Genomic DNA, 13,485 nt, shown 5'->3' with positions numbered 1-13,485 from the left:
AGCCAGTGCTGGCATCAGACATATAAGGCACAGCCATCCCAGCACTGGAACATGCCAGTAGATTGCACAAAAGTGTAATAACAATGTTGTGAGACAGTCTCGGCTCATAATTAATAATATCTTGCCCCTGGTGACACCACAAGGGCTGATTCCGAAGCGTATCAGGGATAATAGGCAGTTTAGTTAGCAGCTAGCCAATGTAGCTAGTAAGCTAGTGAATGTACTTGGTGGTCTAGAAGTCTGGAGCTTCAGTCACATGTACTGTGACGCAGTAGCATACGAGTAGAGACCACTGATCTAGCCGTATGTATGACACACATAAAACTTGGAAACATTGTATCAGCGAAAAAACATTGGTAGTCTGAAAACCCAGTATTCTTTGACCAACATTCAAACCAATTTTATGAATTTAGTAAATAAGGTGTAATTTTTAAAACATTCTAATTCAGGCAATTACTCATTAGAGATAAAAACACACAAATGGGGTTGATTGTGGAAGTTTCTTAATTCTGTGCTTCAAGGGCAGCACAGTGGCTTAGTGGTTAGCATTACAGTCTTGCAGTGCTGGGGACCTGGGTTCAAGTCATAGGGTCAACATCTGCACAGAGTTTGTATGTTCTCTCAGTGTTTGTGTTGGCTTCCTCCGTGTCGTCCGGTTTCCTCCCACACTCCAAAACATACTGGTAGATTAATTAGATTGTGAGCCCCCCAACTCTGTGCTGTGCTGCGTAATCTGTGCGTGCTATTTAAATAAAGGAATTCTTATTATTATTAATCTGAACCAACCTGCCCACAGTAAAAGTCTTATACATAATGATTTGATTTTATTTATGTAACATTTATGTTCCTTATCAACTCATGGGCAATGTAGAAGATTCCTGTCTCTCACGTTGTTAATGCAGAGACACTACTGGGACCCTGTGGTGCATTTTCAAAGGCAGATCCTGGTCACGTTTTCCAGACTCAGCACAATGATGTTGTGCCAGAGGAATGCTCTCAGCGCCCATGGCACAACACAGAGCTGCATCTACAGACATTCCATATACAAGAGATTTTATAACGCTCATCACTTGGCTGCCAATGTAACAATTTAAAGGGAAAATCCTGCCACACAATATGTGACAAACATATATGTTTATATATATGTATTTGCAGTCTGTGTAGATTACTGTATAGAATTTTAGGTAACAGTTTACATTTTTATAAATTTGATATATCTGAACTTTGTACTGATATATGTTAATAAAGTCCTTAAAATGTGTTGCAGAAAATTGTCATTCTGGATTACTGAGAAATAAATACTGTAATTAGGCACCCAGGTACATCAAGATCTAATGTTTTGTTTGCAATATCATATATTTTAGCACATGGAAGCATTCATAAACTAAATATATATATATACATTTATCATTATTGTTTTCATAATAGGTATTTGTTTTCACTATTTACAGGACCAAATCTGTGAATCAAGGATCCTTCTTAGCATTTTATTACAGTCTAGACCCATCTGACTCGTGGTGGTCCAACTAATGGGATAACCAGTTATCACCAGAACCTTTGTACTGTTGCTTTTAAAGGAGTTATGCCAAGTTTGATTGTTATACATATCCTCAATCTGATTGGTAGGGGTCTGACTGCAGGGACCCCAACCAATCACGAAAATGGGGGTCCCATTGTCATTGTTTGATGAAGTGGCAGCATCCTGCTGCTTTATTCAATACTATGGAAACGTTCAATTTTCTTATAGAATGTGAATAGGAGTGTCGAAAATTACTATTTTCAATATTATATACAATATTAATCACTAAGAGTTGGGCCCTTGCTCTCGTGATTGGTGGGGGTCCCAGCAAATGGGACCTCATTAATTAAATTGTTATAACAATTAAATGGTAAGTTCTAACTTGTACAGAAGTAGGTATTGAATAGTAAAAATCTACAAAACAATGAACAAAACCTCTATACCTCAACCTCTATTATATAGAAACTTATAGAGGTTATAGAGTCCCAGAGCGTTTAATAAAAAGCCATATAAGGCACCATACAGCAGAAAAAAACATGCATATGGCTCCATATTTCCGGATTGTAGTACAGGATCGATTTTTACTGCTCTCCTTTAAGTAAAATGATTCCTATCTCAAACCCTATACTGTACATTACATTCTGCTTAAATACTCTGCATCAAAGTAAATTTACCTAAAATTTACAACTTTTAAGAATATGCATACTTAAAACAGCCTTAATGGTTTTGTCCTTGAGAATACTGTATATTTGACAAATTTCTATCTGTTTTCCATCTGCAGCAATCAGGATATATTAACATTACATGATACATAAAGGGACTTATCTAAAGAAGTATTCTTTTAAACCAGATTACAGGACCTATTATCCCCTCCCACGCTTCATGCTCTAGATCTGCAATGTAATACTGCTAAATACTAGAGTATTAGAAACAGAACAGTCTGTCTGATGGTGTTAATCTATCACCTGTATGTAACACATATTCCTTTCTGTCTGTATGACAAAACTTATTGTTTACATTTATTCAGCCTAAATGATACCCTGTCCTGTATTGATGCACTTTATTTAAATGTTGTGCAGCATAGTCATCAGGTTCTACATTATTGTGAAACCTTTGTATGTTCTCCATTGTATGTCACAGCATATGGAGACAATCTACTACTAATATCACTTTCTAATTGGCATTATTTTGCCATGAAAGTTTCACTATTTGCATAAAGTAAAATATACATGCCTATACTATACAGACTTCTCCAAATAACAAAGACACTAGTGGTTAAACTTTTCTTTAACACTGTTAATTCTGGTCAAGTCCCAGTTACGGCAAATCCAGAGAGGTAATTTTGATATTGGGAGCTAATTACATAGGGAAAGAAATATCCAAAATATCGGTTTCTCTGACTCCAGAATGCAGTGGTCCCCATCTGTGGTTTACCATCCTCATTTGTGTGGCTTTCCATAGAAGCCCTTAGTTATGGTAAGAATATGACATCCACAAGGGATGTACCCTGCCCTTAAGCAACCTGTAGAATGTCCCAGAGTGTCCAAAAGGTTAAGTACCTCTAGTGAGGGGAATTTTGGGGTCATCTGCATTTACCCCTAAATGTTAAGGTGTTAGTTGATTAGCACTTTAACCTTTGGATACCTAGTGTAAGGATGAACAGAAGCTGTACTCTGAGTATCCAAAATGGCATCTCATACGTTGTTATGATTTATATAGTTTCATTTTAGTTGATTGATCATGTAAGTTATGGGTTTACTCGAGTTTCTAGGAAATCAGACCTACCTTTTAAAATAAAATTAAAGCACAAGTTAATCTAAAAAACATCCTGAAATGTATGTCCCATCGATTAAAGCTAGTTCTAGCAACAAACATAGAGACTAACCTTTATTATTGCACAAATTCATAAAGCAGAATGTAATTAGATAAAAAAAGAAATGCACTTACCTTTGTGTGTCCTGGTTGCTTAATATTTGCCAGCCTGAGAATTTGTAAAGCCACCATTACAGTTTATGTGAATATATCTTGAAAATGATTAGAGGCCTGGTCCCCATGATTTCCCTCAGCATTACTGTATGCAGGGAGATGGTAATACAAAGGCCATTACATTTTCTGCATGTCGTCCCAGGGCTCTCAGGCATCCAGAGCAATGTAGTGGCATTTGGTTAACATAATTGAGATGTGTCATAAACCTTTGAAATCACTGTTCAGCATGTTGACCAAAGGCACGGATTAAGATTTACACTGCAATGACGCCTTAAATCCTTTAAACTGATCTACTCCCATCAGTGTTAACTAACGACCTATATATGACCTGCAATGGGATAAACTTTAGAACTAGGAACATCTTTTTCCTACAGTGGTCAAAACCTGGAAAGTTTTAAAAACATATATTAATTATAAATAGGTAAAAAAAATTTTTTATGTGGTTCATTGTGTTATAAGGTCAATATATCACTAATGCTGTTACATTCATAGTTTGGTAGGACAAGAGTTGACGATTTGTAATCTGTTCATTTTTGATTAATAAATTCAGAGAGGAAGGGAATGGCACTCAGATGAAACTGCTCCTTACATAGACACTCATGTAAAGCAGTCTGTCAGTCATTGTGTGTGACTGTCCTCTGGACTCATAAGCCTCATAAGGGGAACCTTTTACCATATTTTTCACAAACACAGCTAGTGGCAGGTTCCCATAGAGCCCAAGTAACTAAATGACACCCTTCTTTTAGCTAAAAATTGTTCCCCACGGTACGGTACGGGTGGCCTCCAAGGGCTGAATGCAGCAGTAATATAACCAGGGTGACATCACAGGTTCTTTAGCCTCCTAACATTAGCTAACTGTACACCAAACATATATCTCCTATATATCTCCGTATATCTACATGCCTGTCCATGCAATGATTTTTTTTTGTGGTTATATATGTGCATGGGGTACAGTATTTAATTCCCCCTCCCCCCAACACTCTCCAGGATGTAAAAATAATAATAATAGCACTCATACTTACCTCTTTCGTTACAAAGGTTCAGCAGTGATGTCAAATTGACAGCACACACCTGCTACATCCTATTACAGGTCCCAGCCGGCAGATGTAATGGGAGCTCACTGTCCACACAATGGGGCACATTTACTTATATCCCCCATGTAGTTCACAGAAAGTGCATTGTCCGACGATAATGTACTGTGCCGCAATTCACTAAGATGGTGCACCCGATATCCTGCATATGTCACTTCACCGCTCAGGTCCAACAGAGTTCACCATCTTATTAGTGGTTCATGTTAGGGCTTGGGCTTGCGACATAATTTAAAAGTTAAATCGCGCGCTTAGTCCGAAACAGTCGGATTGTCTGATGGCACGCCCCCTAAATTGCGACGCATGGAAGCCAGCGCAGCTGCAACAAAAAATGGATCGCGTGAGCAAAAATCCTAGCGTGGACACTTATTAAACACCTGTGTAATCTCCCAAAACGGCGAACAGTCCAACAGTCCAACAGAAATGCGCTCCGCAAGCCAATGTCATTGCTTCTGTACTCCACTAGTAGGAGACAGTAAAGGAAAAAGCAGCAGCCCTCCATAGTAGTCCAGTGAATCTTTATTCATCACAAATATATGCAACGTTTCGACCCTCAGGCCCAGATTTATTAACCCCTTAACGCTCTACGCTGTAGCTCTACGGCGCAGAGGTATAGGGAATGTATGAAGAGGGCTCACGGGCTGAGTCCTCTTCATACAGAGGTGGGGGTTGTTGCATATTGCAATCTTTATTCCGATCGCCGCGCCCCCCAACGTCATCGGGGGGCGGCAATCGGTTGCCATGGTAGCCTCAGGTCTTCGTTTGACCCGAGGCTATCTGGCATCTGCAGGTTCGTTACAATGAGCCAGTGGCTCAGAAGTATTGCAGTATATGGTAGGAGCGATCTGACCATCTAGGGTTAATGTACCGTAGATGGTCTAAGAAATAGTGGGAAAAAAAAGAAAAAAAAAAGTTTACAAAATAAAAAAAAATAATAAAATATTAAAAATTCAAATCACCCCCCTTTCGCTAGAACTGATATAAAACATAATAAACAGTAAAAATCACAGACCCATTAGGTATTGCCGTGTCCCAAAATGCCCGATCTATCAAAATATAAAAACGGTTACGGCCGGCGGTGACCTCCAAGGCGGGAAATGGCGCCCAAATGTCCGAAATGCGACTTTTACACCTTTTTACATCACATAAAAAATAGAATAAAAAATGATCAAAATGGCGCACAGACCTAAAAATGGTAGCAATGTTGAGGTCGGCTCATTTTGCAAAAAATGACACCTCACACAGCTCTGTGCACCAAAGTATGAAAAAGTTATTAGCTTCAGAAGATGGCAAAAAAATTTTTTTCTTTTTTGTACACATTTGTTTAATTTTTGAAAATCTATTTAAACACAATAAAACCTATATAAATTTGATATCACCGCGATCGCACCGAACCAAAGAATAAAGCTGAGGTGTTATTTTGAGTGCACAGTCAAAGTCGTAAAAACTGAGCCCACAAGAACGTGGAACGTGGGAACGTTTCAATTTTTCCACATTTGGAATTTTTTTTCAGCTTCGCAGTACACGGCATGTTAAAATAAATAACATTACGGGAAAGTAAAATTTGTTACGCACAAAATAAGCCCTCACACAGGTCTGTACACGTAAAAATGAAAAAGCTATAGATTTTTGAAGGTGGAGAGCGAGAAATGAGCGAAAAAACCCTCTGTCCTTAAGGGGTTAAAGGCTTTTGCGCCACTTTTCTGTCTGGCAATGCACGGGGAGAGGAGAATGTAGCTACATTCACACTAACTTATGGAGGACGTATATACGGCCGACGTATATACGGCCGATATACGTCCTCCATAGACGGCAATGGGCGCACGGCGTTATCAGCACACGTGCGGCACCGTACCGCTCCGTACCCGGGAAAAAGATAGGACCTGTCCTATTTTTACCCGTAGTACGGCGCCGTGTGCCATTACTTCCTATGGAGAAGGGCGGGGGTGAGCTGCGCTCACCTCCTCCTCCTCTCCCCGTGCACTGCCGCTGCCCGCTACGGACTGCATTGTAAAAAAAAACAATTATTCACTCGTGTCAACAGTGGATTTTTTTTAAAAAGAGGTCTTTTTAACAAGCTCTCATATGGCTACATTGATAGATGCATGATAGTGATATATGATCCAATAGTCCCTGCTACCCTGCAGAATAGCAGCGCCGACACTGTAATAATGATAGCAGCAGGAAAGAAGGGGCTCCTTGCATCACAAATCACTATGATGTTCATGAACCAACTATTGTTGTCTGAAACAGCCGTTAGATCTAGGTGCATTGAGACTATTTCTGTAAAAATGCAAAAAAATACCAACAACATTCAAAGTAACACTGACACAAAAAGTTCTTAGGTGCTGCTATTGTGCCAACAAAAATACCCTACACATACTTGTCATAAACATAAACTTACTATTTCCTCCACCCTGTGAATAGGGCGGAGGAATTGGGTGTTTTGTTCACCTATTTTACCTGCCCCCCATACTATAAATACACCTACAGAAATAATAATCCCGGGCGCTCAGCTGTAGCCTCTGGTCTCATAGCTCGCTAGCCCCACCTAGAGGACAAGGACAAATTAACACGAAGGCAGAACCAATATGTCTAAGACTCGGCTTCCGGGGGACGTAGATTACGGTGCACCGGAACAAGAAGAAGGCGGCGAGGGTGTCTTCCCGGTTTTAGACAAGTAACTAATGTTCTGAGAGCTGCAGCCATGGCTTCTAATGTGAGTATGGGGCGGTCCGTGTCACGTGCTCACTTCTATCGGTGCTATTGCTCACTGTTATAGCCGGTGGATGCTGGCGGCACACCGACTTTCTATGGGGTTTTGGTGCTCTCATATAATGTTTTGGGGACTATGATTACAGGGTGACTAGGCGGGGTTTGTAGTCTGTAACCACGGCAACACATGGGTCTGTATAGGTGCTCAGTACTGCACGTGTGTATCTCTGGTAGTCCTGCAGAAGTGATGGGAACAGCAGTGCCCATGTTTGACCCCCTAGTGATTAGCCATACTTACCTCATCTGATGAGTCGTGCCTGTGGTTGGGATTGTCAGACAAATAAAGTTAAGATTTTTGATCTCTGTTATGTGCAGGTATGTGTTTCAGATAAACTATCCCTCTAAGGATCACTTATAGTGCCCCTGGACCCCGGAGTGATGCCGATGCTGCACTGAATCCATGACTGGGCACATGTCTAGTCCAGTCCCTCTATTAATATTACTGTCACTGTTCTGTAGGATTTCCGGACAGATGTGGATCTTGCATCTCGAGCTGCTGAAGAGTTTGTGAGTCTGTATTATGAAACCATTGACAAGAGGAGAAGGGTAAGCTGGATTTTTCAGAATATTCTCTATGGAAACTGAACATCATTCACATCTCATTGTTGTCCTTCCATAGTGTATGGTTAGCGGAGGCCAGGGATGTATGTAATATTTTGTACTTGTTCCCTGTTGCCTCCTCGTTTCTGTCATTCAGCAGGAGGGAACAGGATGGAAATGGGTAGCTTGCTGCCTCTTTCAGCCATGTACTTTCCACAGTTAACAATGTATACTGTGCAGATAGGATGCCTCTATCTGCCAGTATATTTCTATGTATATGCTCAGTGTATACATGGGGACCTTTCCTGGCGTATACAAAAAACATACTGTGACATACTGTGAACCAAGCCTAATGGGTCATAGCTGTCAGGTTCTGGAGCAGATGTGATCAGGCCTCAACTTATGCACCAACTATAAGGTCTCATTAAAGGACAGATATCCTGTTATTTGATTTCTTAATGCTGGGTGAATACATTAAGTTATTGGTGTAGATTATACCCCACCTTTTGTCTGGAGAACATTCCCAGTGTACTTTGGACAAGGGGAAATGTGCTCCAGCCATTGGTTGATCCTATGCCTTTATAAACTGGGATCAGGGACCATTTAGAAAATCCAGTGTTGGGAAACAATGGTTCATAGTAACACTTGTCAAATCACCAGTATATGAAAAAAAAAAAAAACATTCAGGTTTTAATTTGGAAACTTTAGAGCATATTTTGAGTATAGGGCTACTATTTAACAACCTATTACCATGCTTATGCACCATATGGACGGCCAGTCCATTAAAGACTGGAAGGACTGGGGTGCATGGATGCCCTTGTTTATTATCATTTACTAGATATTTATAACATAACAAAAAACATTTATAAGATACAATAACTTGAATAACATAGTAAGGTGCTAAAATATTGGATCTACTATGGGTTCTTCATATAAAAAAGTAGAGGAGCCAACATCTAATTATTGTTATTTTGGCAGCTTAAAGGAAACCTACCACCACGGATCTACCTATTAAGGTAGATCCGTTGGCAGGTTCCTCTCATGTAGACTTGCATAGCCCTTTTTAGGGCTAATTCTTTAGTGGCCCATAACTTTTGTAAATTGTAATTCACACAATATTCAAATTTTCTAAAGAGGCTACTGGGGCGTGGAGTAGCCGGAGCTGAGGCTATAAGGCGTGGCTACTCCATCCCCCCCAGTAGCCTCTTGCCTACCCAGAGCGCAGATCCTGGTAGCTGTGTGCACTCGTCTGAGAAGCTGGGTTCTGCGCAGACGAGTAGGCGCAGCTGCTCGCTGAAGATGTCAGGGTAGGCAGAACACAAGAGGCTACTAGGGCGTTGAGTAGCTGCGCCGTGTAGCCTAAGCTCTGGCTACTCCACGCCCCAGTAGCCTCTTAAGAAAATTTGAATATTGTATGAATTAAAATTTACAAACTTTGTAAAAAAAAAAAGGGCTATACAATTCTACATGAGAGGAACCTGCCACCGGATCTACCTTAATAGGTAGATCAGTGGTGGTAGGTTTCCTTTAAAGTAAATATTAAATCCGCTTATAAATTGTGTTTAATATGTTTAAGCTCACTCTGACCACGGGTGTTGCACTTGGATATCCGCTGTTCTGATATCAGCTCTGTGCCTGATATATCAGATGCTGAAGGCTAAGTTACAACGCTCAGCGTCTCCTATATCAGTCGCAGATGCCGTTAACAGGTTAAAGATGAGGTCCTGTGTTGTTTAGTATTGGATTAATTCATCTTTCTAAGTCAGAAAAATCATGTGCCCTACAAGTGTTGTAACATCTCCTTATGTTCATGAATCTTTTGCTATGCTTTAACTGGAGCAAAAAAATTTTGTAAATTTTTTCTTTTTCTTTGTAGCAACTCACAAAACTGTATATGGATACTGCAACCCTGGTGTGGAATGGCAATCCCATTTCTGGACAGAATGCTCTGATCGAATTTTTTGAAATGTTACCATCAAGTGAATTCTCGGTGAACATGTTCGATTGTCAGCCCGTACACGGTAAGTAGTGTTACCTCACAGAAACGGGCTTCAACAAAGTACCATTGTGCAGTTCAGTAGTTTGCCTAGTAGAGGACACCCTAATGACCAGTAATGTCACGTAATTGAAGGCAGTCTACCTCCAATTGCATATATATCTATCTTCGCATATTCTCAAGTCAAAAATAAAATAAAATCAGTACTCACCTTTCCTAGGTGGCTATATACTGGGAAGTGGGGGGAGTGCAGCAGCAAGCTGGCCATTTACTGGGCTTGGGGGGGCAGCAAGCTGGCCATTTACTGGGCTTGGGGGGGGGGGGCAGCAAGCTGGCCATTTACTGGGCTTGGGGAGGGGGGGGGCAGCAAGCTGGCCATTTACTGGGCTTGGGGGGGGGGCAGCAAGCTGGCCATTTACTGGGCTTGGGGGGCAGCAAGCTGGCTATATACTGGGCTTGGGGGGGGCAGCAAGCTGGCTATATACTGGGCTTGGGGGGGCAGCAAGCTGGCTATATACTGGGCTTGGGGGGGGCGGCAAGCTGGCTATATACTGGGCTTGGGGGGGCGGCAGGCTGGCTATATACTGGGCGCGGGGGGGCGGCAGGCTGGCTATATACTGGGCGCGGGGGGCGGCAGGCTGGCTATATACTGGGGGGCGGCAGGCTGGCTATATACTGGGGGGCGGCAGGCTGGCTATATACTGGGGGGCGGCAGGCTGGCTATATACTGGGGGGCGGCAGGCTGGCTATATACTGGGGGGCGGCAGGCTGGCTATATACTGGGGGGCGGCAGGCTGGCTATATACTGGGGGGCGGCAGGCTGGCTATATACTGGGGGGCGGCAGGCTGGCTATATACTGGGGGGCGGCAGGCTGGCTATATACTGGGGGGCGGCAGGCTGGCTATATACTGGGGGGCGGCAGGCTGGCTATATACTGGGGGGCGGCAGGCTGGCTATATACTGGGGGGCGGCAGGCTGGCTATATACTGGGGGGCGGCAGGCTGGCTATATACTGGGGGGCGGCAGGCTGGCTATATACTGGGGGGCGGCAGGCTGGCTATATACTGGGGGGCGGCAGGCTGGCTATATACTGGGGGGCGGCAGGCTGGCTATATACTGGGGGGCGGCAGGCTGGCTATATACTGGGGGGCGGCAGGCTGGCTATATACTGGGGGGCGGCAGGCTGGCTATATACTGGGGGGCGGCAGGCTGGCTATATACTGGGGGGCGGCAGGCTGGCTATATACTGGGGGCGGCAGGCTGGCTATATACTGGGGGCGGCAGGCTGGCTATATACTGGGGGCGGCAGGCTGGCTATATACTGGGGGCGGCAGGCTGGCTATATACTGGGGGCGGCAGGCTGGCTATATACTGGGGGCGGCAGGCTGGCTATATACTGGGGGCGGCAGGCTGGCTATATACTGGGGGCGGCAGGCTGGCTATATACTGGGGGCGGCAGGCTGGCTATATACTGGGGGCGGCAGGCTGGCTATATACTGGGGGCGGCAGGCTGGCTATATACTGGGGGCGGCAGGCTGGCTATATACTGGGGGCGGCAGGCTGGCTATATACTGGGCGCGGCGGGGCGGCAGGCTGGCTATATACTGGGCGCGGGGGGGCGGCAGGCTGGCTATATACTGGGCGCGGGGGGGCGGCAGGCTGGCTATATACTGGGCGCGGGGGGGCGGCAGCTATATACTGGGGTAGGATTGGCCAAGGACCCGATTGCCTTCCTGTTGGGACTCCCACTACTCCCTCTCCCCCCCCCCCCCCCCCCCCCAAGTTGGGAAAATTAAAAACAAAGCTGTTCCTTCATATTTTGTGTGCTTTCGCGTCAGACACATTGGAACATATGACAGCTTCAATACATGAAAAATACGGACCAGTTCCTTACAGTTTGGCCCCCTTGGGATATAAACAGAGATCTACCTACATCTGATTCTAACTTTTGACTTTAATTTCCCCCTAGAAAGAGATCCGTGGAAATGTTTTGGTTTTTCTTAATATGTTAATATTCTGGAGCCTGTCATCAGGAAGGTCATTTTTACACAATGACAGGTTGCAATAGCCTCTGACATGTTGATTTAAAAAAAAGCCATTGTCTTTAATCTGAATAAATCCACTACTTTTTAATTGTTTCTTTTACATCAACCGGCTCCCTGCCAGCAACGTGTGGTGATTCCAGGGGGGTGAGGCGGTTCAAACGGCATGAGACCGTGCCTTGTCCTCTCCTGCTCACTCATTGCTCTTCTGGGGGAGGGAAGGTGAGAAGGCAGCGCTGGCAGGTAGCCGGATAATATAAAAGAAACAATTAAAAAGTAATGAAATTATTCAGATTCACGACAAACAGAATTTTTGAATTTAACATTCCAGAGGCAATTGAAACCTATGTAACATGCAAAAATGACCTTCCTAATGACTGGTTCCCTTTTAAGATGTTTGAGGCATTAAATAAAATTTTTCTTTTTTTTTTTTTTTTGCTTTATTTTTTGAAGAAATGGCCACTCAGGGACAGAAGACTGTGCTGGTGGTAGCACATGGATCTGTGAAGTTTGAAGGCAATAAACATCACTACTTCAATCAAATTTTCCTCCTGACGCTGCACACCACGCCATCCAACAGCGTATGGAAGATCGCAAGCGACTGCTTTCGTTTTCAGGATTGGGCCAGCTCGTAAACTTCCAACAGAGACTGAAATATAGAAGGGGAAATTTTTCATGGACACTAGATTCAAACACTTGAAGTTTTCTTCTTTTTTTTCTTTTTACATCAAATAACTTGATTATATGCTTGTATTTTCTCCCTAACATTTGTACATTGTGTGAATAGTTCAGGTCTTCTCTAGGTAAATCAGGGATTGTCTAATGTGTGACATTTTGTAAGTGCATTTATTTACTTATGTTCCATAAATGAAGATAACTGACAAGAGGAGTCAATTTCAACCCACTGTGGCCTTGATGTCTTATTTTATGTAGATGTAAATAATGTTAAACAAATGAAACATAATGAATATCAAATGTATAGATTTGGGTGCACATCCCGGGTCACATTCATCCTCTTCACGATCCAGGCACAGGCATCTGCTTGTCTGTGTCTGGAAGATGTATAGAATAAGGAGTGGTGTAAAGTGCAGGACTACTTACAGGTAAGTACTAATGATGCACTGTGTACTCATCTCTTGTAACCCAAATACTTTGCACGTTGGTCATTTTCACTCCTGTATAATACATGGGGCATCATACCTTGTATGAATGTCAGGGCCGGCGCCAGCAGCTGGCATACACGGGCAAATGTCGGGGGCCCACACCTGCTGGGAGGGCCCACTCAAGGCGGGGGAGTTGAATGTAATCATTCAGCAGAGAGCAGTGCCTGTGCTGCAGTGTTGGAATGTTCCATCTGATGGTGCTACCTCCCTTTAGCTGCTTCCTCCTTTCACTATGGAGGCCCCGACCACCAGCCCGAGCCTTCTGTATAGCTGCCAGGAAGTGCCCTGTACTCTGCTCCTCCTGGTAGCATAAGGCCCCCATAAGCCTGGAGGAGGTGTTACAGCCCCTGTGCCTGCAATGTGACACCAGGACCT

General features: G+C 43.4%; 2 protein-coding genes across 4 annotated transcripts in view; one reads left to right on the top strand and one right to left on the bottom strand.

The window, feature by feature from the left end:
* GUCY2F (guanylate cyclase 2F, retinal) overlaps positions 1-3,720 on the bottom strand; it is a 64,643-nt gene extending 60,923 nt beyond the window's left edge. For 2 of the 3 annotated variants that reach the window (XM_072125449.1, XM_072125451.1), the window contains exon 1: positions 3,467-3,720. The gene's annotated coding sequence lies outside the window, so the exon portion shown is untranslated. The remainder of the gene's footprint in view (positions 1-3,466) is intronic. The other variant, XM_072125450.1, reaches the window with a different exon arrangement.
* A 3,393-nt stretch (positions 3,721-7,113) lies between these two features.
* On the top strand, positions 7,114-12,847 carry NXT2 (nuclear transport factor 2 like export factor 2). Its single transcript, XM_072123881.1, has 4 exons — positions 7,114-7,312; positions 7,828-7,914; positions 9,785-9,929; positions 12,401-12,847. The coding sequence occupies exons 1-4, from the start codon at positions 7,301-7,303 to the stop codon at positions 12,580-12,582; spliced, it is 426 nt and encodes a 141-aa protein (XP_071979982.1). The 5' UTR covers positions 7,114-7,300; the 3' UTR covers positions 12,583-12,847.
* The last annotated feature ends 638 nt before the right edge of the window (positions 12,848-13,485 follow it).

This window comes from Engystomops pustulosus, chromosome 9 (assembly GCF_040894005.1).
Source record: "Engystomops pustulosus chromosome 9, aEngPut4.maternal, whole genome shotgun sequence".
NCBI classification, from domain to species: Eukaryota; Metazoa; Chordata; class Amphibia; order Anura; family Leptodactylidae; genus Engystomops; species Engystomops pustulosus.
Note: the sequence above shows the minus strand (reverse complement) of the source record. Positions and strands in the feature narration are given on the sequence as shown.

Coding starts and splice junctions, on each gene's coding strand:
- NXT2 (XM_072123881.1), top strand. Junction 7,915..9,784: donor CCATTGACAAGAGGAGAAGG/GTAAGCTGGATT, acceptor TTTTCTTTGTAG/CAACTCACAAAACTGTATAT. Junction 9,930..12,400: donor CGATTGTCAGCCCGTACACG/GTAAGTAGTGTT, acceptor TATTTTTTGAAG/AAATGGCCACTCAGGGACAG.